General features: G+C 42.5%; 1 protein-coding gene across 4 annotated transcripts in view; it reads left to right on the top strand.

The window, feature by feature from the left end:
* Nfia (nuclear factor I A) overlaps positions 1 to 25682 on the top strand; it is a 349756-nt gene that overhangs the window by 223955 nt on the left and 100119 nt on the right. For all 4 annotated transcript variants that reach the window (XM_085839176.1, XM_085839178.1, XM_085839177.1 and 1 more), the window contains exons 4-6: positions 3216 to 3290; positions 17074 to 17191; positions 23674 to 23801. In XM_085839176.1, the coding sequence (XP_085695302.1) occupies positions 3216 to 3290; positions 17074 to 17191; positions 23674 to 23801 (321 nt within the window). The remainder of the gene's footprint in view (positions 1 to 3215; positions 3291 to 17073; positions 17192 to 23673; positions 23802 to 25682) is intronic.

Below are 25682 nucleotides of genomic sequence, written 5' to 3'. Positions count from 1 at the left end.
ATTCTTGAGGATACCAACATGAATACATGGATAGTAGACAAGAGATGGTTTGAAGACTCTCTGTCATGGTGGTGAGAACTGGGTATGCCCTCACCTTGATCACAGGAATGGGGAAACATGCAGAGTGCAGCAGTGTAGACTGGAAGCTGAATCAATGTGTGGACACATGGGGTTAGGTAATTGTATAAAGCCAGAGTAAGGATGCCACCAAAACATAGAAAGATGAATACTTTGGATGTATTGCATCTGAGGCTACCTCAGAGATGTCTGGATAGAATGTCCAGTAGATGCTTAATTTAAACACTTGGAACCCAGGAGGGACCTCAGCAGAAGGAAGCAATTTGAGCATCCTCGATTGAAAGGTTGACTTATCTATTCACAGATATTCACTAGCTACTTTGAGGCATAGAGATCCCAGTGGTGAACAAATTAAACATGAAATCTAGTTTCCACAAATAAGTTTGCCCAGAAAGTGACAAGAAAGGTCGCACTCCCCCAAAACTGGTTATCAAGATAGATTCACTTTGGGGTGGCAGAATTAAGGTCTATGTTTATATTTACTCCGTTCAGAGATGCTTATTAGTGTTTCCCTAAAATATGAACTTTTGGAGTTTGGTATTAGAGCAAGTGTCAGCCTGTAATTGGTGGGACAAAGAGAGATGCTGGAAAACTACACATTCCATTCCACTGTGATTTTCTGGCTGTTGTGTGTACTGAGCCCACACTCGTGTGCACTGAGGCCGGATTTCCTTTGTTATGGTCTGTAGGATACATGCGATCTTAATGGTGCCCAGTAAAATAGAAATGTTATGATCTATTTTGACAAGACCTCTTTAAGGGAATTTTTTTATTTATTTGCTAAAGTTTTTGCTTTTCAGTTCTTTTATCCAAGAGACAGTACCTCCAGCACTTACCAAACAAGAGTCCCTAGATATACACCCAACTGTGGGTTGCTTTGATAAGTAAAAGTCCTTCAGAACTTTTAAGGTGAACCTTTGCAGTTTCGTTTTAAACAGCAGGTTATGGTTGCTATAAATCCTAATATTTAGACCTCCCTTTAGTACCATAGATGCTGTATGCTATATCAGAGTTAACTGAAAAATTTAAACTCAGAAAAAAAAACTTCTTTATTCAAAACTGTTTTGTAATTAAAAAAAACTCGTAGGCCACTAACGGTCCTCTAAAACATAGCTGCTTCTGTACATTTCTGTACTTGGCATCTAATAAGCTAACTGGTGTGGATGTTCTGACACACATCAGTCCCTGCCCCTCAGCAATGAGTGAATAGGTTCTATGAAGCATGGACATCTTATTTATGGCTTGCTCTACATTCAAGTTTACCTTTTCTCGTGATGAATTTCTTTATATATATATTTTTTTTAATTAGGTATTTTCCTCATTTACATTTCCAATGCTATCCCAAAAGTCCCCCATACCCTCCCCCCCACTCCCCTACCCACCCACTCCCACTTTTTGGCTCTGGCGCTCCCCTGTACTGGGGTATATAAAATTTGCAAGTCCAATAGGCCTCTCTTTCAAGTGATGGCCAACTAGGCCATCTTTTGATACATATGCAGCTAGAGTCAAGGGCTCTGGGGTACTGGTTAGTTCATAATGTTGTTCCACCTATAGGGTTGCAGATCCCTTTAGCTCCTTGGGTACTTTCTCTAGCTCCTCCATTGGGGGCCCTGTGATCCATCCAATAGCTGACTGTGAGCATCCACTTCTGTGTTTGCTAGGCCCCGGCATAGTCTCACAAGAGACAGCTATATCTGGGGCATTCAGCAAAATCTTGCAATATGCAATGGTGCACAATGCAAAATATGCAATGGTGTTAGCTGCTGATTATGGGATGGATCCCCGGATATGGCAGTCTCTAGATGGTCCATCCTTTCATCACAGCTCCAAACTTTGTCTCTGTAACTCCTTCCATGGGTGTTTTGTTCCCAATTCTAAGAAGGGGCAAAGTGTCTTCGTTCTTCTTGAGTTTCATGTGTTTTGCAAATTGTAACTTATATCTTGGGTATTCTAAGTTTCTGGGCTAATATCCACTTATTAGTGAGTACATATCATTTGAGTTCTTTTTTAATTGGGTTACCTCACTCATAAGGTATGTGTCTTATTGCAAAGAACAGTGATTTTTTTTAATCGCTGCAGTTAACACTTGCTCTTGTGCATCACACTTTAAAACAGGCAAAGATAAACTGACTCCACAGGCAAATCTCTCCAGTAGAATATGCCTTGTGGGATACACAGAATCAAAGCTAGAGGCACAAGAATGGAAAGTGCCTTAGACTGTGCATCCCTTGCCATTTGTAAGCTAGTTTCTGAGCACATGAAGTTGCACAATGCTTCTAAATCAGATGGTTTAGAGAAAAGCCATTATATTCAGCTAGAATGAAACACACATAAAATTCAAAGGTGAAACAACTTTGAACTATTTATATATTTCATAAAAAAAACGACCAACACAAAAACTACTTTTCTCTAAACAAGTACAATTTTGTGTTTGTATACAAAATAATTTGTTTCCGTATTTCAAAAACTGAATTTTTATTTCCTGTTTGGCTTTTCCAAAGTTTCCTCTGTAGGAAGTGATTGAATCGTTAGATTTAAATCGACAGACAACTAAACCTGACTGGATATTTCTGTGATGAATGTTTCAAAGCATTATGGAGGTTGGCTATCCTGATTGATTCCCAGGGATTCTGGGTCTACACCTTCTTCTCCTCTCCTCCCCTCCCCTCCCCTCCCCTCCCCTCTCCTCCCCTCCCCTCCCCTCCCCTTCCCTCTCCTCCCCTCCCCTCCTGTCTCTCCTCCCCTCCTCTCTCCTCTTCTTTCTTTATTTCTTTTTTATTGTCTCTCATTTCAGACTTCCTATTGAATTTTTTAAGCATCTCAAAAAAACAAAACAAAAAAAAAAACAACAACAACAACAAAACACCCAGTTGTTATATCAAAGCTTCTCCACAGCCTCCAGACCCAACCCAAAAGCTATGTCTGTTACCAAATAAGTGTACCCACACTCCCTCCCCCCCCCCCAAAAAAAAAAAACAGGAGCACAGAGGGAGCTGGGTGTGTGCTTAGGCCTCATATGCTCCATCATAGCTCTTAGGCCTCACATGCTCGATCATAACTTGGTGAGTATTTACACTTGTTTTGTTTCAAGTTTTCATTTTATGACAGTTGGCTTTCTTCTGTTTTTGTTTCCACAGGACATTTGGGCTTCCAGGACAGCTTTGTCACATCAGGTGTTTTCAGTGTGACTGAGCTAGTAAGAGTGTCACAAAGTAAGTATAGTTTTGCTCTGATTCGGTCCAAATTTGCCTTCAGTGTTACTTCTCATGGGGCTTTAACACTTTCACAGCACCCTTTCTGTTCTCCTTAGAAAAACTATACCAACTAGTTTGTTTAAAAGCCAGTATTTCTAGGCTAGGAATAATTAAGAATTTTAATGTGAGACATCATGGTAAGGACTAATGCTGAATGTCTCACACAGTCCTGGTTACAATGTGTGAACTTGGCTTTAGAAGATCTTGATTCTTCCCTCTGGTTTCTGAGGAATTCTGCATTTAAGAGACTTTGTTCCTGACCTTTAAGCAATGCTAATGCTCTCAGTATGAGTGGCACATTACAGCATGGTCATTACCAGCTTGTCGATAACAACTACAGTGGTGATGGAAGAGTTCATGCCACCGCCCAGTTCTGTTGATCAAAGGCCCATTGATTGTATGTTTGTTATGGCATAACCCAAACAGTGCAAAAAGCATGGGAGTCTGGCTGTCTATGTCTCTCTCTCTCTCTCTCTCTCTCTCTCTCTCTCTCTCTCTCTCTCTCTCTCTCTCTCTCTCTCTCTCTTCTCCCTGACAGCCCCCACACTTCACACAAACGGTTGCCCTCCTTCCAGAATGTCTCTGTTTTAAAAGCATTCCTAGAGAGACCACCTGATCTTAGACTCAGTTTAAAAGTGAAATTAAACATCAAATATTAAAATTTTACTCTTTTATCTGACTAAAGGTAGGGAAATTTATATTGTTAAACATGACTTTCAAGCAGCATCAAGTTCTTTACAGAATGAAATGGAATTCGTAGCCCCTATTATATGTGTTATAGGCTTGCAAGGATGCCCGAGGAAACCAATGGGCTGTGAGATGCCACAGAAGTCAAGCCAGCCTGGTCTTCCAAGCCTGTATTCTTCATATCTTGTTTTGGTCATCACAGGCTGAAAGAACCTTTAGCATCCAAAAAATAGGATACGATGTGGGACTAGAGGAAAATCCAGGTGTTCATGAACATTTCCCATTTGCTAAGCACTGTGTTGGGCCTTGGAGGGAGGGACATCATTAGTGGATGTTGATCCTTGGTGTGTCTTAGCTGTACTCTAAGTTGTGCAATCGAGACTCTGAAGCTAACTAAGGGGAGGTTGAGAAAGTCTTCTGTTTAAGACCAGGCAGGTTAAGTGGTGGGGAGGCACCTGTGCATGTTAGAGCTCTGATAGTCAGGGAGGCTGCTGTTGATGGTGAGGTGCTCTTGACTGGTGCTTCTTCTGGGTGGTAGTGGCAGAATCCTCAGGGGGAAGCAATCGGAGTAACGAGTGATAGCCTGCAGTGGGGAAAATTTGGCTTTATTATGAAAGGTGCCCCAAAGTACTAGCTGAGGGGGAACTAGATGATTTTATTGGACAGGAAGACATGCGCCTCCCTGGCTAGTGCATGGTGGATTAGCCAGTTCCTGGCCAGAGACAGATAATAATGCATATGTACTAAAGGTAATCAATATTCTATATTTTTCTTATCAGCTTACTAATAATAGCACATAAAGAGTATGTCTTATCAAAGTGTATCAGTCATAGAGGCATTAGAGCGAAGAATATTTATTGAGGCTTTATTGAGATCCAAGCATAGCCTTGATTAAAAAAGAAACCCTTTTTACTCTAAGATTAGAGCTCTAGTCCGTTTCCTTCTGCCTTAGCCACTCAAATGCTTGCATTAGTCTTCATTACCAGCAGAGTCCCAAGGTCTGGGGGTTGTAAGAGGCCAGACAGCTCAGAACCATCCCCAGCCTCTTGCCCTTCCTCCCTTCCCTCATTTTCCTTTCAGGTCTTATATCTAAGATTGATTAGACCTCCACTCAGTCTAAGACAGCATGATTGCCAAGTGAATTCTACATGTTCCTTCAAGACTGCCAGAAGGGATGCCTGCCCTTGGGGCTAAGATTGCAGAGTGTCTTGGATTGTTTCCTGTGCCTATGTAGGGGGCTGGTTAGCAAAGGCCTGGCATTGTGAGCACCCTTCAGCTTCTCAATGCTTTCCGATTCTGCACACTGCTGTGCCATCACTCCAGGACTCACTCACACATGGCCTTGTGCTGACTACAACTGTTCGGTAAGAGCAGGACCAGGCTGCATCAGCTAAACCATGGCTTCAGGCCAAACTGGTCAGCTACATGCCAGAGACCCTCTCTTCCTTGTAGACCTTTAATCTAAGTTTGTCAAGGTTTATTTTTATAGATTGCCTTGCTTATTGCAACAGGGATTCCCAAGCTCTGTCCTTCCACCAGAAAGCCTTTTTCAAAGGCGTAGGCTCTAGTTAGGTTTCTGTTCTGTGATGAAACACTGACCAAAACCAACTTGAGAGGAAAGGGCTTATTAGCTTACAGGTCACATTGTATCATCAAAAAGAGCCAAAGCAGGAACTGAAGCAGAGGGCACAGAGGAGTGCTGCTTACCGCCTTGCTCAGCCTGCTTTCTTAGACCATCCAAGAATACTTACCCAGGAGTATGGCCCACCCACATCAATCATTAATCAATAAAATGCCCTACTGATATGCCCACGGGCCAATCTAATGGAGGCAACCCTTCAGCCCCATAACTTCCAGCTTCATAGTTTGTGTTAGGTTGACAAAAATACCCAGCACAGCACACCATCCGAACTGCATAAAGAAGTTGAGTCTATGACCTTATCACAATCACAGCTAGTTGTGACCCCATACAGTGTAGAGACTTCATATTACTCAGAAACGATACCCTTGTCTTAAACTGTTTCTCTTTCCAGATATATAGTGCTAGCCTTCTACATGTGATAGTAAAAACATTTACTTCCCCCAGGATTCCAGTGAGGTTCTAACTGTGATGGGGTAGGGGGAGCTGTTTCAGTATTTGCAAAGGAAGAGTCAAAGAAATAACTACTCTCATGTCTTTGCCTGGGAGAGTATCACCTCCACAGTGGTGGCAATGACAGAGCAGCTCAGCCTCACAAGTTCCTAGGTGAGAGTTACACTAGACAGCCAGGCTGCTTGACAATAAATGCCTGGAGCAGATGCTAGGAACTGCTGGACTCGGGACTCTAGCCCAGGAGGGCTGCAGGAAGTCACGGGCTCCCTCACCCTTGCCTCCCGCCAGCACCCTTTAATTTCTGCCTTTATCATCTAACGTTTGTGAGCTGTAGCAATGGAGACGCTGGAGCTGAGAGTATGGATTTGTTCTGTGGCCCATCTCCACACGTGGCAGGACCATCTGAAAGCACTTCTAGTTATTTATTACCTTGTTCCACAAGAGGGAGAAAACACAGACCACTGCACACTGGGCCAGAGAAAAAGAAGAATTCAGTACAGGGGAGAGGCTCCCAGGAGCGACTGTGGTTCCGAATCCCTGAGGTTGTTTTAGCATAATCCCATGAAGGAGGAGACAGGAGCCATCTGTTGAGAGGGTGCTTTACTACACAAAGCCTCTACAGGCATTTCCAAATAGGCCCCTCCCCCGAGCTGCCAAGGAGAGCCCATTCTGCCTGCTGCTGAATGTCCCTGCTTCAAGGGCTCTCTGTCAAACCCACTTTTGTTTATTTTGTGCCAACGTTTCCTCAAAGTACGTGCTCCGAGGCTGCCAAATGTCCCTCCTGGTGTGAACTCAAAAAGTTCTGTCCCAAACTCCACTCCTGCTCATTTCCTTCTAAAGTGCTGACTGTTTTCCTTGAAGTTGCTGGAGAGATTTTGAAACCTTAAAGGCTTCAGTGGGAAAGAGTAAAAAAAAAAAAAAAAAACCACAGATACACACACAGGCCATTGTGCCTCTGCTCGGGCCTGTTCTGATTGCCAGCGTGGTTTGTTACACCCAAACTGGCTGCAAGGGTTAAGTAAACTTCGTGGCTCGGGATGACTTCACAGCCCTGGAATTCTGCAAAGCCAGGATTCTCGGTACACTGTGGCTGGCCTTAGAGTCTTTGGGTGTGAAAACCACTCTCAGCGCTGCTCAGCCTGTGCTGGGTCCCTGCTACATGGCTGCAGAATCTATTAAAGTCCAGCAGATGAATTGCCCTGGCTCTGCCACAAAGCCTGGCTACCTGATGGACTTGGGGGTTCCTGAGTTGTTTGTCAATGGAGAGTGGCAGTGAATGGAACAGGGCCTGTGCCTCAGCCTGGCATGAGGTGGCACCCTAGTGGCTGTTTCCTGCCTTGGGAATGTGCACTGCTGAGATTCTCACACAGGAATCATCCTGGGAGTTCCAAATGCAGTTTGTTCTAAACTTCTTTTTCAAGTTCCTGGTATGGCTTCCAGCGCCCATAGGCACTTAGGATTTCTGACCAGCAGTTTTGTAAGAACCAATGAATCTAGTCTAACCTGACCTGTAGAAGTTCTGGGGCAAAATTAACTCAGCTAAGAGAGGCACAGTAAGAAAATGAGACATTGGTAAGGATAAGCTCAAACTTGAAAATACAAATTGTCCTTATCTGGAAAGACTAATGAAGAAGCAGGGCTCAGATGAGAAGTCCCAGGGGCCCCATCTTTTGAGGGTTACCACTTAAATAGTGGCGGTTCTTTCTACCTTTATTGGAGGAGGATGACTTAAAAACGCCCTAGTCTGGCTCTCTCCTCTGTTAATACACACAGTAACAATGACCATGGTACAGAAATTAATTTTTTATACAATTTATACTCTTAAGCAAGAAACCATTTGGACTTCAGCATTAAAGGAAGAAACAAAAAGACGATGATAAAACGTCCACTGCAGCCCAGCCCGGACCATCACTGTGACCTTGCCTTTGTTTGGCATTACACAATTCAATGGCAGGCCACTCAAACTATGCTCTCGATCGATATCCTATTAAAGCAGCACAAAAAGTCTCCATAAACTTAGTGGTTAGCTATGTTTATAAATGGAACTCGGCATAATTAGATGGTCAATAGCAGGCTCTACTAGTAATTTTAAAATGAACATCACACATCTTATGCATAGAAGCCAGAATCAACCCCTCTAGAAGGAAGGTCTGGTGTGTAGTAGACAATAGGTTAGATGGCCTTTTTTAAAAAAAAAAATCTTCTCTATGTCCAAAATGCAGCTTTTAAAGAAAATCTGTTAAGTAAGCTATATAATAGAAAATTCTAATCGGTCCCTTAAGGTTTTTTCCGAGTCTAAGCCACGTCATTCTAAATGTATTACACCATGGGAATATGTTTCATTTTCTAGTTTTAATCAAGCCCCCACACAGAGAGGAAATAATAAATGTTGCCACACTCATAGAAAAGGGAAAAAAATGAGTCTATCTGGCTTAACTAACAGATTTCCTCCCAGTTCAATTCAATACAATTTTAAAATAAATGTTGAAGTTGAATTATTTCCAAAGAATGCTTTGTCGTACAATTTTTATTTCCTTGATTCATTTGGAGTGAGTGTTTGAACAGTAAAGCAGGAAGCAAATGGAGTGGACCAGCTGCACTAGGGTTTCTACCATTCACATTTGGGTGGCTAACCTTGATTTCTATCCCTTCCCTTCCTCACCAACCAAAAGAGGATGAGCTACTAAGAGGACACCCCCACCCACAGGCTACTTTATCCATAGGTGGTCCCATCCTACCATGAGATATACGTGTGTCCTGTGTTGCATATATGTCCTGAGCAGTGTGTGTGAGCTACTGTGTAGGTCACACTTAGGTCAGAGGGAGTGTGCTTTTGACCCTGGGTAGCACTGCACGTGTGTTCCCTGTACTCTTTGGTATATACATTTTCCTGCCAGTCCTGGTTAGAGCTGCTCATGGCTGGGTTTGGGCCATTTATCTCTATCCTCAACTTAAGGGTCTGCTAAATTTCCCAGACTCATGAGCACTCTTATGATAGACACTGGATCTTGGAAAAAGAAACACACACTATAATTTGATGTGCATACTAACTTGTTGTCATGGTCCCTGTTTCTAGGTCCATCTACTGCTAATCTTTTCTAAGTAAATTCTGCCTACATAGTGTGTAGTTAACACAGACTATCAAACATGCCTGTAAGATGCCTGTAGGATGCTAGGAAATAGTTCAGGATTTATAATAGGGGTGAACATTTGAAATTTAATAGCTATGGGACTCTGGTCAATATTTGCAGTGCCTCTTGCCTGTGTTTTCTTTGTAGGTTATAATTATTTAATACAAAATATTTAAAGTAAGTCCTGGCTATAGGCTGAGCATAAATCTGAGTGCTAAACTGGGGAGACCTCTCAAGAACACAGAGGTAAAATAACAGGACGCCTCATGTTGGATTAGTGAGAGCTCAATAATGGTAATCACCAGGATCATTACTGGCTTAAGCCTTTGCCCTTGATCATCTACTGTGTGTTCTTGAGCTGATCCTGGAACTGACCACTATCAGCCAATTTTATTTAAAAATATTCACATGTGTATAATTACGAATGACCGATTTGAGGACTGTGTCCTAAAACTTGGTTTATTACAGCCATTTAGTGGTCCCTTCAGGTACCAGTTGTGACAGAATAAAGCCTACTAGTACTGTTCTTACTCATTTATCTAGAAATTCTTATTCCTCGTGATCTTTAGCCAAATCCTACATTTCTGCCAACGTTCTGGGTAGCTAATGGGAATTTAGTGAATAAAGGACATTATCCTATCCTGACACTGACATGTTCCAACATTAAATGGTCAGCTATGAATGGGTTAACCATATCAGTATTTTAAATAATACATAATTCTACAGTTTTTTTAAATGCTATTTATGAGCAAAAATTCAAGAGATCGCTACTGATAATGTAATCTTCACTAAATCTTTATTTGCTCATAAGACTCGCCTTTAAGAACAGATATTAATATCCAATGAGTAATATTGGGGAGCTTACAAGGCCTTCTTGTGATCTCCAATTACCTGATGTAACTCCTTTTTGCCCCACAATAAGGATGCAAAAGTATTGGGATTTGATCTGGAGTGTGTGCTTGTAGCTTACCCTCCTGGATTGGAAAGGCTGTTGGTGGCACCCGGTAGGCATGTCTGCGATGGCTGACTGAGCACTCAGCAAAACCAAACCATACATCAGATGCTGAGCCATCCACTGTGTGATTAATACAGTACATGATTAACACCGAGGATTTCTCAATAAGTGCAGGAGGAAAAGTCAAGCAGTTCTTCCTAAGAAATGGTTGTTGTTATTGTTATTGTTGTTGTTGTGTAGATAACTAATTAATGTGTTATTCTGAAGGGTCTCTGTTGGTACAGCTAATGGTCAGATAGTACCAGTGTACTCTTGGGGAATGAGCTTATATGTAGAGGCCCTTCCATGGTTTATAGATCATTGTGGTAAAAAGACCTTTTATGCCATCAAATCCGTCCTCTGTCAAGAAGACTGAATCCCATGGCTGAGGTTGTATCGTATACTAAACGGGTATTGCATCTGACTTCAACCAAAAGCCAAGACCAGATGATGCTCTAAAATGCAGAAAATCAATTCCAGTCCCAAAGGCAGAAGCCACTAATGCAAGAGATCAGTCATCATCATTTGCTGCTCATGGCCACTCTCCTGGACCAATTTTGAGGCCCTGCATCTAGAAGAGCAGTAGCTACTCCTTGTGCTGAAGACCTGGAGAAGAATGTAGGGGACATAGCAGCCTTGCTACTTATGGTGATAACTTATCTCATGAGACACATCTTCCCTGTAATTATGAGACAGCAAAGACAAGAGGAGGAATGTGGCTCTCCTATTTCTTTAGCTGATATCTACAGACACCTGACATCAAATCCCTGTGCTACACCTGAACATTTTGCTAAATATCACCCTTCATTTTCTCATTTGTCAATGAGAATAATGTTGATGTATACCATAGGGATACCATAGGATAAAGTTCTATATTTTATTTACAGTATCTGGTACATAATAAAAATCAGCAGAAAGAAGTCCTTTGCTGTTTTCATTAGCATGCTCATGATTTTAGTTCAATTCAGTAAACATTTGTTACACATGTAATCTGTAAGTAGGAGAGGCCCTCCTCCATGGGGATTATGCCTGGGTTTCTCACACTTCAAGACTTTCTATATACACAAAAGTGACTGAGTAGGACTAGCTTAGAAATTCAACTTATAGTGGTTATCTGTTAAAGGTAAATTTCCACTCTTTATAATTCAGAGTGGAATATAACACAGTATTGGTGGATTCAGCCTATTTTAATAAAAATTGAAACATCTTTCATAAATAAAATTTTCTATGCTTATATTCCTCTTTTTCATCGAGCATGCCCCCCTACTGTCACACTAACACACTCACACACACACACACACACACACACACACACACACACACACACACGTTTTCTTAACTTGTATTCATAAGTCATGGCTGTGTGAGGGAGGTGATCTGTGCGTGCTAGCAACTGCCTTTTGTGGGGTTAAAAGCATTCTGTTGGCTTTTGGCACCTAGTGCTACATTTCAGGAAAAAAAAGCATTGCTTAAATCTTTTAATAGCAGGCAAGCTCATTTCACATGGAGGGAAACCCGTGTTTTAGTTCAGTGCCTTCCTTTTATGTTCCTGTTTGAAAAACCCTACTTCCAGCCTGCATTTGGCCACTCCTTTAAAAACAGGGATAGAAAGAGGAGATCAGCACAGGGTTTACAGACCAGAAATCTGCTTGGCAAAGGAGTTGCTGAAGACTGTGGTGTACAAGCTGCAGAGAAAGTACCTTTATGATTGATTTCCATTCAAGTCAGACTGACTGCAGCGTGGTCATTTTTCTTGCCCATAACTGCGCACACTGCAGCAGTCTGCTATCTGCAGGGCTTCTGAATTATAGCAGTCTATGTCCGTGTTACCTCTTACACAAATTACTTACACTGGTTTCTTTTTCCATGCAAATTCATCAGTTTTACAGCCCTTCATAGCCACAGTCAGGAAACTCTGGCAGAGAACACAAATTGATAAAATGAGTTAATTTTACTATACTTTTTTTCCCTTCTAAAAGCCCTCTTTTAGGCAGTGTTCAGGAAACATATTACAGTAAAAGGGAGATAACAAAGGAGTTGGATTTTCTTGCCATAAATTACTTTCCAAGTTAATTTCCTTTAACGATGATTCCAGATTCGCCAGTTTTCATAGCATTGTGTGTCTTACAACTGAGCCTTTGATGGAAAGAAGAACAAGTATTTTCCCATGTTCACTCCTTTTGTGGCAGTGACATGGACTTTCTTATAGGACCTTTGCCAATGGAATACAAAACAACATGAAATTGTTCTGGCATGGAACTGCATACTATTGTTGGAGTCCCCAGCTCCCAGTATAAGGTGTAAGCTCCAAGTGCTCTGGGAGCAGTTTTGGTAGGTCATACAATTGAAAGAAAAAGATGTCTTAATTTTTCATAGTTATTTTATGAGCTACAAATTGAGTGCTGATGGCCTTTGGAAGGGATTTATGGCCACATTCCCTTTATTTCCCTGTGTATGTTGGGAAGGGGGGAGGGGACATGCAGACCTGAGCGGGGAGGCAACTGATCCCTAGAACGTAAGACCCTCAAGGGCAGACGTTTTTCCATCCTGTCCACTGTTTTTAAGCATATAAAGCAATGCCTAAGGTACTAAAGGGCTCTGTAAATGTGCATTGCATCCCAGGAAATGCAGCCTCTGTGTGCCTTCAAGCAGTAGGCTGGCCACATGGGTAGACATTTTGATAATGCCCCCTGCCAACTCCTATCGAACAAGCCATCAGCTCAGCACCATCATCACCCAGGCAGAGGAGCCTGAAAATTTGGATAGAATTTTAATTTCCCATAGTCCTCTCTTTCCAGCAATGCAACCCAGAGCAGATTGTCTCTGGTGGATGGCAGAAGTTCAATAACCACAGCCCTATCCAACTGCTAATGTGTACAGAAGAGCAGGTCATCAAGAGGGTTGGCTACTGAAGTAACCCCTTTCTTCCAATAGCCCGCATTACTATAATGATGCCTTAATAGCAAACCATTTATTAAGAAATGACACAGAGTACATTCTACTCATGACAGGAAAGAGGGGGAAGGGAAGATGCATGACTTAGAAATAACATCTGAAGGCACAATTTCCAAAGTTAACCTTTTGATAAAAACTCCTTGGTGAAGAAGATACTTAGGCTACAGTAACTGCAGTATTGCTTAAAGAAAACAGGGCCCTTTTCCTCTATGCTTATGCATATTTATGGAAGACACTTTCATTTTGACTTCAAATTAAGGGAGGTAAATGGGGATGATAACCATTTCCTTAATTCAAAGCATATTGATTGATCTTCAGCTGTCTACACAAAGGGTAGGGAGCTGTATAGGAATACAGAAGTAGTTCTTGGATCGGGACAATTTTAAGGTCAGGTGGTCTGATTTCATCTTCATGACCTAGGGAAGTTTCTCCATCATTTTTTGTGCCCCAGTCCCTTCCTAGTACCACTGTGAGTATTAAATGGGATGGTGGGTTTATCCCTGCATGGTAGCTGGCCCATGAAAACATGCATAATGATGTGTGCTGATGACAATGGTAGTCCTGGGAGCCAGTTCTGTGTGTTTATCATAGTCGTTATGATGTATGGTTGTAGTCCTTCCTAGGTACATGTACCCACTGTTTCTTTCTGCTACTCTGTCTTCATTGCTTACCAAAGGCTCTACCTGTTCTCTAGATGGGAGGATCTGAGAGTATTGTGCCTGTAATAGGGACATTGTGATGCGAAACCTGCACTCTAATGTGAGGCCTTCTCCTCCTGGTCACAGTACACCATCCTAATAATGTCACCCTACATATTGCATGGGCTGCATGCACAACAGTAATGGACACACGTGCAGACAAAGTGCTCATAAGGTAGACGCAGTTTGCGTCTCGACATTGTTAGGATTAATGAGCCCAGGTTGGGAAGCTCACTCTCGTTTCTGATTCAAGGATGTTTTAAAATATGAGGTGCACATGTTTGCTAACCTCTGAAACCACTCACCATGAGTCCATTGAACAATCTGGACCAGGCCATCTGATGCCTTTGCTGCATCCCACATGACTGCAAACTACATGGTCATTGGAGGTCAATGCAGGGCAGGTTAAGGAACATGTGTGTGGGCTGAGTTAACTTTTAAAATCCATATAGAGGTAGAGCACTGTATTTACAAAGACATGTTCCTTCCCTCATATATTCTGGCTCCCTTGATATTTTACAAAGATAACAAAAGGAAAGGACATTTTACTAGGGTAGATGACCCAGTACATGAAGTGTTTCGTGGAAGTGCCAATGTCCATGACTGTGGAGATGCCGCAGCGCTCCCTCCCTCCCACTTGCCCTTACCCTCTTTAGCAGCCAGGCTCAGGGGAATCTCACCATCCTCACTTTGCTCACCGGTAAGCAAGCTTCCCACCAAGCCGGGACCTCAATTCCACTCTGAAATTTGTGCAGAAAATCTAAATTCACACATTTGATGTGGACAGGCCTTTCCATTCTCTCTAATTAACAAGGACACATAACAGTAGGCTCCAGGAGGCACAAGGCCTTAAGAGCACCTATCATGTTATTATGTGTCAGGTAGCTATGGTAATGACGAGTGATGTGGGCTGTCTTGCATAATGGCCCAGTTCATACATAAAATATTGTGGAATAAAAGATGAAATTATGCAAATAAATTGAATACAAAAGCAAATGGTAGGATGACTAGCAGCATTATTGAGCAGGAATCTGTTTACACTGTTGTCAAGATAAGCCAAAGGCCCCCCATTTAAAGCCCATCATTGACACATGTGTTTGATTTTCAGTTCTCCATATCTTAGGAAATATCATTTTTACATGACAGTGATGCTTGAGATGTAGTCAATGCTATTAGTCAACTCATTGTACATTCTTAGAAATTGTTCTATTCCTTCTTGTCTTCTGCCTCTGAAGTTTCTCACAGAATGATACAACTCATCTTGCCTCCCAAGCAACAATCCCCAGAAGCACTCCTTCCTGCCACGGTGAACTGGCAACCTATTATTAACACCTGTCTTCTCCCAACCATCCTTTGGTGTCATCTTACTTCATCTTCTTGCTTAAATGACATCACTAGTGCAAGTCAAGACTTCACTAGTGCACCTCTTCTCTCCCATGCTTGGTTTCATGAGGGAGAGATTTTTCTAGAGTATAAATGCAAAACTGAGGGTAGTATTTCCATAGGCTACAGGCCCTTCTTTGTCTCAGTACAACCACCTGCACTTATGACCAGTACTTATTGGTTGCCTCCTGCTGGCATGGATGATGCTTAGAGATTGGGAATCTAAGTGCAGTGGTTTCTACTCCTGGGGATGTAAGTACATCAATGGCTCTTGTGGAAAAACTTGTGATGTTCCAGATTTGGATCTGCATTTCTTATAGAAAAATACCAGGTCCTTCATGACCCAACTGGGTTTCTGACAGCTCTGAGTCAATGTTAGCCATGTCTCTTTCACTCTGTTTCCTAGACTCAGAGCTGTCAGAAACCCAGTCAACAGTTCCTGTTGTCTTATCTTTAGGTGATTTACTCTACCCAGAATTCCTCCTTTCTTCCCAGTTGCCTGTCCTTTCAGCATCCTCTTCAGGTACATTTTCTCAGGCCCTTTTACTCCCGTGAGCCTCCTCTTCTCAGGCCAATTTCTGAAGGCTTCCCTGCTTCCTGAACCTTAGTCTTCCAGATTCCCCTGGAATGTGTTTGTAGGTGATGGCTGTGTCTCTGATCTACATCCCTTCTTCTTGGTAATAGAAGTGCCACCAAATCATTCTGTGAGTAAAATCTGGACTCATAGTGTTCCTCGTTATCTTTTCTCCTGATAAATATTAGTGTATTGAATATATTTATCTATGTTGATTGGCTTAATATACACAGTACATACTAGTGCACACAACTACTGTCCTGCTTTTACATATTTCAGAAAGACAACCTTAACTGGCAGTCTCACCATAGGATTTATACTTTTGAAAGACGATGAGCAGATTTTTATTAACTAAATTAAAAATAATTATTAAGCTACTGTAAAAAAGGCATCCAGAGACTGGAAGACATAGAAATACAGATAACTACATCTCAGAAAGAATCCACTATGAAGGTAATAGGTTGATGAAATTGAATCAGAAGTTGGCAGAATCTTCTCTAAGGGTGAGAAGCAAATATTTTAGCTTCAGGACCCCATCCCACGGTAGCCAGAGTTCTTGCTGTCGCTGACAGTCTGCAATGAAGGTGTATGCATGGAATCTTTCTTTGCAAACACACACACACACACACACCACCATCACCAACACCAACACCACCTACACCATTACAACAACAACAACACAGACCTCAAGGTCCAGATGTGTGCAGCGAGTTCACATGCCACAAAGTAAAAAGAATGAGAGAGTACTGTGTGCATTTCACATCACTGGGGGCCTAGATGGATGAATTCATGGAACTCTCATGAAAATTCGGAACAGAATTCCAAAATACAGTTGAGGATCAGCTGTTGGCATCCAAGTAAGAAAACGTGCAGAAAATTTGTGGAGCAGTGACTTAAAAAACAAATTAACACTAAAGTATGAGAGGTATTTTCGTTTAAGCCATCCAGTAATGCTGTAAACTTGGTGACAATCTACTCTTTAAAAAAAAAAGAGTAAAATAAAAAGATAAAAGGTACATTAGAAAGAATATGCCTTTCTAGTATAGACCATTTTTATTGTCAATATTCCTTTGAAGTCATAGTTTATTAACTACTATTCTGGATAATCTTTGCAGATAAATACAACCGAGAATGTGTTCCATACTGCACTAACATTGGTTCTTGATCACTTTGAATTTACAGGGACTTCATTTATGGTTTGTTTTGTTTTTGTTTTCCTCTCTCTAGCACCAATAGCTGCAGGAACCGGCCCCAATTTTTCTCTCTCTGATTTGGAAAGTTCTTCATACTACAGCATGAGTCCAGGAGCAATGAGGAGGTCTCTGCCCAGCACATCCTCTACCAGGTAATTGGTTTGGTAGCTTCTAAGGAGCTAAGCACAGAGACACACTTTGATGCTTAACTCTGGGCCTGTTGGACATTTAGTAATGTGTCCATAGCGATAGAGGATACAAAAGACAGCCTCAATAACCTTTCTTATTAGGGAACCGGACATACATGAAACAAATTACACACACACACACACACACACACACACACACACACACACACCAGAAAGACAAACAGTTACTTCAATTGTATCCCATGAAAAAGCAAATTTAAATAGGCTTTGTCCAAAATGGTAAGGTGCTGAACTCTGAATGCTGGTAAGCTTCAAGAGGAGGCAGGACAGGCATGGTGGTCTGGGAGAGGAAGACTATGAGCAGAGAGAAGAGGAGTAATGAATGTAGTGTATTCTTGGGGAAAGAAGGATGGACATCACTGGGGTAGAAGAGGTGAGTGCTTTGGCTTGATTGGCATGAAGTAGACATTGATGACACCAGAGTAAGAACCCTGCCCACAAACTTCTTAGCCGGCTGGGCCCTGAAAGTTCTCAAATCTAATCTGTAGAAGTTCCCCCAAAATACAACTGATTTGACATGCAGCTCAGATCATGGGATGAGGCCATCCTTTGGATGCAAGTGGTCCAAAGCTAACGTTGGAACTGGAACACACAGCCTGCTGTGAGCATCAAGCTTCCTGATCCCCTTAGTTAGCTCTCAGAGCCAACATCTGGAGAGGACTTTCCAAGACCCTGCCTTCTCTAGATAACCTGTACCGGGCTAGGGGATTAGGCATCCGTCAGAGCCGTGGTTTCCCTTTACATATTGGCTTTAGCAGTGGACTGTGACAACAAAGAACGTGGCAGAAGAGGACTGTCAGTCATGTCTGTGTACTTTGTAGGAAAATGTTTATCACGTGTGAGTTCTGTTAAATCGAGTACAAGCATGAATGATTGAAAAGAGTGCTCAGAGTGCAGACATGTTCCTTGGTGGGCGTCTACCTCACCATCATGACCAGTGTCTTAAACATCAGCTTGAGGATGAACCGAGCAGTCATTTTGAACACTGTACAAACATTGTTTAAATGTCCCCCACCCCACCCCCCAGTTCATTAGAGTATCGCCTCCAGGAAAAAAAATCAAGGGTCTCAAATCCCAAATGCATCTATAACAGAAAAGGGGGATTTTGAATACACTGGGGTGTTAATACACTTGGAGGATTTTGAATGTTTACTGACAGAAGAGACAGTATACTCAGTCAATAATAAAAGCTTTGTAAATACTTGCAGGCAGTGCTTAATTTAAAAGTTCATGGGTGGCTTGTTTTTCATATGTGAACTACTATCCCATGTATCTCTCTAGCAGCGCCTCTTACCTCCTGTCCTTCCATATACTCCAGACTGGTTTTTGCTCTTATGTTGTGACCTGTGGATGACAGGCTAATTATTGTCATTTAAGAGGCTAATGCCATTCTCCTATTGTGCGGATAACTGGTCCTGATAAGGAGTTAATTACAAATATCAATGTTTATTTTATCTTGTTGTCCTCTTCCTGGGATGTTTTTATTTAGGTGTGTATGTGTGGGGGTGGGGAGAGCGAGAAGAAGAGGAGGAGGAAGAAAAAAAGAGGAGAGGAAAGAGAGAATAATGCAGGCGTTCACTTGCAAAGATGTCTATGGAGATCAAAGGAGAACTTTTGGGAACCTGTTCTCTTCTTTCATTTTTACATGGGTTTCCCAGAAGGAACATGGGTTATCAAGCTTACCCAGCAAACCTGTTACCTTCCAAGGCATCTCACTGCCCACCCTACACTGATTTTTAAATAAGAGTCATTGACTATATAGATTTAAAAGAATTATGTTACAAGTTAGAAAATATAGCTCAAAGAATACCATAGATTCACACACAAGACCATTACCAACTGGCGGTGGCGGCGGCGGCTGCTGCTGCTGCTGCTCTGTCAACATTAATCTGTCTGTAGCTTTTTAGTTGTCTTTTTAGCTTGAGTCTTCGTTGTCACCAACAAACTCTTCTGCTATTGCTTCAGTGGAACCACTAGAGCACAGAGTAATTAAGCCACTTGCCCAGGGCCACAGGCCTAGTAAAGACAGGGGTACCACTCATATTCAGGTCTTCTGAAATTTACAAACCATAGTTATTTGCGCTAAGCTGTCTTAGAGTACACAGTGCCATACACAGGAACCACAGAGTATGAGATCTTAGCAAAGCAGTGTCTGAAATTTCCACCGCAATCTGACCTGTAGTACCTACTGTCTGAATACTGTTGCTATATTGGCAGTATCTTACCTCTCAGTCTGTCTCTATGTCCCTTGAAGGACAAGGTCTTAACTTTCCCAACTCAGAAGCAGATAATAAGCACCAAGTTGTTTTATATGGCACTGTAGGCACAAAGAAAAATCAGAGGAGCTTTGCACACGGACAAGTGGAAATGTTCAGATTGGCTTATGTGAATACTTGGTAAAGGGAATGGCATTGCCTTGTGAATACAAAGCAAGGCCTGGAGGTCTCACATCATAGGAAGCAAGCAATAGAATAATGTGTTAGACAGTCAGGAGGAAGAGACAGTTAAGGACCAGTTCCAAGAAATAGGTAAACGAAATGAGCAAGATATCTGTGGTTTCTATATACTTTCTATTGTTCCAGGATCTCAAAATTCTTTAAAACTATGTGTAAAAATAAAGATATGGGTTTCATTCTAAAGGCCTTTGTAAAGAGAGTCATCCATGTGCAGTTCATAGAGTCAGAACACTGTCTCAGGAGCCCCTCCTCGCCATGCCTCTACTTCCCTTCCTCCTGGATCCTGTTCTCTCTCCATCCTCGATTCCATCATACAGATGCTGAGCCTGTGTCCATCCTGAACATCCTCATATGTGGGCTCAGGTGTCAACTGTAACCATACAGTGTCCCACCTGATGCAATTCATACCTGAATTCTATTAGAGCACCCCAAGAAAATCAAATCATTAGAACTCAGAAAAATATTAACAATAGAGGGGCAACACACAGTGAAATTGGCCTCTGGGATTGGTTTTCATAGAGTATAGATGCTTGGGTGGTCCCTTGTCCCATGCATGCTGCAGCTTTTGAGCACTTAAAACAAGCTGACACTGGAATAGGCTCTAAAGATCAAAACATGATCCTAATAAAAAGGTGGAAAATTCTTGGGTTGTCAATTAGGATGAGACAGAACATTCTGGTGATGTCACCCGTATTTCTGGTTCCCAAGACCACAGAGTTCTGCCAGTCTGTTTCTCTAACAGCATCAGTGTTGAGGGTTGAATCCTGGGCCATGTAAATGGTGGTGTCTGGCTACACATGTAAGGCAAGACAATGAGTCTAGGGAAGGGTGCTTAGGATGACAGAAGAGGCAGAAATATCCTGGGAAGTTGATATTCAACTCCCAGAGCACTGTCTGCTTGAATCCATGCACCCTGAACACAGCTAGGAACTTGCCTATCAGCACGCTCCTCGATTCTATATTTAGATTTCAAATACATTGTAAAACATGTAGTCAATTGTGTAGGATGCAAATTAGGGAAGAAATTCAAATTATTCCTTGTTGGTCATCTCAGATACATAAGTCTCAATGTAGTTAAATAAGAATCATGGAAAATCAAGGCAGCACAATTCCCTTGGGGAGGAAAAAAAACCATAATTACATCCCTGAGGGTTTTACAGTCTTGCCAGAAGTTTCAAGTCTGGTCTCTGAGTGGCTGGAGCATCCCAGGGGATTTCACCCAACTCATAGTCCTCTAAGTTACAAGTGGCTGACAGTTTTGAAAGACAAGTATTACTAAGTATGGAGGAAGACACCTGGTTCCATATGGAAAATAGAGCGCTCCTTATTAGATCAGGATCCCCAACCAAGAGATCTGCTCTAAATTGGGGTCCAGCTTCCTGCTTGCAAGGTGTCTTAGTCAGGGTTTCTATTCCTGCACAAACATCATGACCAAGAAGCAAATTGGGGAGGAAAGGATTTATTCAGCTTACACTTCCACATTGCTTTTCATCACCAAAGGAAGTCAGGACTGGAACTCAAGCAGGTCAGAAAGCAGGAGCTGATGCAGAGGCCATGGAAGGATGTTACTTACTGGCTTGCTTCCCCTGACTTGCTCAGCTTGCTTGCTTATAGAACCCAAGACTACCAGCCCAGAGATGGTACCACCCACAATGGACCTTTCCCACTTGATCACTAATTGACAAAATGCCTTACAGCTGGATCTCATGGAGACACTTCCCCAACTAAAGCTTCTTTCTCTATGATAACTCCAGCTTGTGTTAAGTTGACACAAAACTAGCCAGTGCGCAAGGCAAGAAGGGGAACCTATGGGTTAGATCACTTCTACTTTCCGCTAAAAGGAACAATAGAAATGCATTTAGAGACATTAGGTTTTTCTGATTTTTGTGTGTTGGAATTAGTTTTTCTGTGTGCATTATATAAATGTCAAATAAAGGACACACATTCTCTACAGTTTACGTAAAACAGAAAAGTTCAAGAGATTATTTTTTCATCACGCTTCAAGAAAAAAAGAAGGCCATTCACTAGGCAGTCCAAGACTTGTCCTTGAGTCCTAAATTAGCATGGTCCCATAAGGTTGTTCCCTTAAATCTGGTTTTAATGAGAATATAACCTCAAACCTAAGAACATTGGACCACCCACCTGAAGGATTTGAATTTCTTACCTAAATTGCATGCATCCTACTATCTTAAATTTCAGATTGTGACAGTAACATTGTCTGTCTTCCTTCCTTTCCTGCTACCTTCCCAAGTCCATTTTCTTCCCTCATACTAACATTTTCACAATGTAACTCCCACGGCACACCAAAGTAGAAGGCTTCTGAGGTCTCTTTGCTTGTAGGATGAAATCCAGATGCACAGTATCTTCCCTGACCTCCATACTCTATTTCTGCGGGGTCCCTCCATTGGTCTCAGCATCTCAGAGACCCAGAGCATCTCTGGACACCATACCTGACTTGTACCACTGAGAGACACCTGCTCCTGGAATGCTATGCAGTGTCTGGTAGCCTGTACACCATGAGCTCACAGTAAGGGAGTGTGCTGCCCTGTTATTCAAGATTCAGTAGCAACCCCAGGGAGCAGACATTACATTACCCTTTTAGGTTGTGAGGCATGAGAGAGTCATGGGGCAAAAGAAAAAACTGCCAAGGTTAGGTGGAAAATATCTTATGAAGCTTGAGACAATGTCAGTTTGCCCAAAAGTACAGAGGGTTTTAATATTTTTAAAAGCATGATAATGTCTGAGTTGTGTATTGATGGAGTACCAGCCTCCCCTAGCCATTGCCTGTTCCTATTGCTGTCTCAAGAGCACTTAGAGACTAGTCACAGTTCAGGAGTCCTCTGTTCTGAGAAGTATTTCTCAAACTCCAGACATACCAATGTTCCTCCATCCGCAGTCCATGCATGGCTTCTTCATGACCCCTCTGCTTCTCTAGGGCCTCTCCAGCTCTGTTCACAGAGAGCCCCATCTGATTCACCATACTATTCCACACTTGAGTCTTGCCCCTGGCATGGAGGAGCTACACAGTCAGTGTCTGATGAATGAAAGTTATGCATCCTAACACATGGTCAGGTTTCCCAGCAGTCCCTGCCCAAGGCAGATCTTCCCCATGCAGGACTATGTTGCTGGACTTCTGTTTGGTCTGTCAGAGCAGGAATAAGCAGCAGGTGCTATCTCACTGCCTTCTAACCCTCAAGCTTCACTGTGGGAGGAAAAATGCAGTTCTTCATCTGGAAGCAAAGAGATACATTGTGGGAGTTCCCAGGTCATAGCTCTGCAGAAAACCAGTTTCCATTCACACAAATGAAATAAAATGTCATGTTGCTCATCTCTGTGTAGAAGGACATAAAAGTCCCCAGACCAGTGTATGTCTGTGCCCTTGCTGGTCTCAGGGGAATGTCCTCCTTCTTGCTATTTTTAGCCACTCTGGTATTTTATCTCTAGTGTCTAGAGGAATATCTGGACTACATGGGTGTAAAGTATCTTTTTTATAATGAACAAACCCAAGTGGAAGATGGGACATGCCCCCCTCCCCAAAAGGCAGTCGAAGCTTTCCTGGAAACGTTCTTGATCCCTGCTTTTTATTTACTTGTCTTTAACCTTTTGGGGATGTCTGCGTAGATTTGAATAGGCTTCTAGGCATGCCACTAATGGCCAGCCTTGAGCCACACCTGTGGAGATACGATACCTGGACTTCTGAACTGGAAGCCAAAGCAGGAACTGACCACCAGTTCCATAAAGCAAAAAAGGATCCAAATGAATGTGGTGCCAGCAACTTGATCAGAAAAGATGAAACCAGAACTTGAATGCATAGGCCAAGGCTGGGTACCACTTCCAGAGACTTGGCCAACTGCACAAGAGCCTGCACAGGGTCCTAGAACTGCACATTTCCCCAGTGAAGCCTCCAGGAGAACGGTGGCTTAGTGTGCTTTCAAATATGCATCCCTTTCTTTTCCTTTTTTCTTTCAGCTCTACAAAGCGCCTCAAGTCTGTGGAGGATGAAATGGACAGTCCTGGTGAAGAACCATTTTACACAGGCCAAGGGCGCTCCCCAGGGAGTGGCAGCCAGTCCAGTGGATGGCATGAAGTAGAGCCAGGTGAGCAGAGTCATAAAAGGGAAAGAAATGGTGTGTGCGTGTGATTGTGTTGTCACGGCAGAGTGGTAGAAAGCGGAAGTGCATGACAGAATGTGTTGGCTCACTCATGGGCTGTCACCAGGACTTTGAGCCCACGTGCATTTCATTCTACTTTGTTCATTTGTTGAGCTGAGGTCTCACTATGCCACCCACTGTGGCCTCAAGTTCAAGGTTCAAGTGTTCCTCCTGCCTCAGCTTCTTGAGTTTTCTTTTGTTTATACACACACACACACACACACCTTTTTGGTTTGGGTTTGTTTTTGTTTTTCTTACTATACTCTATTATCCATAGGAAAAATCATCAGCTTTCCCCACTTTGTGGATAGCAGTGAAAAAGCAGAACAAGTCCCCTGTGCTGCATATTATAAGTGGACATTTATAACATGATAACACTTGGGGTTTTTTTCCTTTTTTTTTGTTGTTGTTGCTGGCTATCATCATAAAGACTACCAATTTTGTCTGTCTGCACCAACCTGAATACAGCCCATTGGTCAAACCTTGGGGCTGTCATGTGGCGGCTGTAGAATCTGGAGAGTGATTCTGATAGTAGCACTTTCTAGAGACCTTAATTGTCTGACTTCCATGGCTTAGGAGAATGGACTCCAATGCCTTCATCAATACAAGTCAAACTTTAATGTCTGACCTCCATGTGGCTGGGGGGAACAGGCTCCAATGACTTTGTCAATACAACTCAGATGAGTAAGAAGTCAGAGGGGTTTGAGAATCATCTGAAGCCCAGTCTTCGAGTCAATGACAGGGCTATGCGGTTATAGTCCAGACTCCATGACTTTCCTGTAAAACGCAATCTGACAGTAGTAATAGCTGTTTCAATGCTCTTGAGTATCAAGTAACATGGTCGGTAGTGTCCATTTAAGAATTATATCCAGCACAGAATTATATGGGGGCAAAAAAAGAACGAATTCTCTGACCATCCCTCCCCCACTACAGTCTCAGAGTAACTGCCTGTAAGAACAGACGGGCATCAAGAAAATCTTGGAACTAACCCCTCATCTTCAACTCTAACACCTCCCTCTCGTCCTCAACACTTTCTCAGTATACAAACTCTACAGCTATAGATGGCTTTATATGGCTATAAAGGAGCAGCAGAAGGGAGATTTTAGGGTGATGGACCCATCTGGATCCTGATTATGGAAGTTACCATAATTGATATAATGTCTGACATTCACAGAAGCACACGCCTCCTCCTTACGCTTGTCGCATCCTATCCTAATTAAAAAACAAGTAACAATGAAGTCCCACACCCTATTAGCTGGGTCCTTTCTCTTGTTCCTTTATGAAAATGTGAACGTCCCTGTGTGGTTCCCTTCTGCCCAGGGCCCTCCTGCAGCTCATCCGTTCACCCACTCAGTGCTCTTCAGTGGAATTTTCTGTGAGAACTCACAGGTAGATGAGGAGGCAGTGGCTTCTGCTTTCAAGGGATTTAGAGCAGATGTGGGATCAGGAGGGCAGTGCTGCAACCATCTCAGTGTTGGGTGGAGCACAGGGGTATGAGAACCTCTGATGTCTTCATTTTATCACATCACCCATGCAGCACTCCAGGTGTGGTCACTCTCAGAAGGCTACATGTCACATTTGTTCCACAGTATATCAGCTCACCTAAAGTGCCAGAGATATATAGCCAGACCAGGCAAAAACTCAAGTGCTGACTTCCATTGCCAGTAAACCATGCTCTCCGTGTATTGCTGATGAAAGGTACATTTGTATTAAAATCAAATAATTAAAGGATGGACAATATTTTGGGTCCCCTTTAAAGGGCTAATTAGTCCTAACCAATTTCCCTGCTTCAGTGAATCAGAATCAAGTATATAGGTGTGGTACATT

The sequence above is a fragment of the Mus caroli genome, unplaced genomic scaffold (assembly GCF_978045245.1).
Source record: "Mus caroli unplaced genomic scaffold, Mus_caroli_1 scaffold_6, whole genome shotgun sequence".
Lineage (NCBI taxonomy): Eukaryota > Metazoa > Chordata > Mammalia > Rodentia > Muridae > Mus > Mus caroli.
The sequence above is the reverse complement of the archived record's forward strand: the minus strand, read 5'-3'. Positions and strand labels throughout refer to the sequence as shown.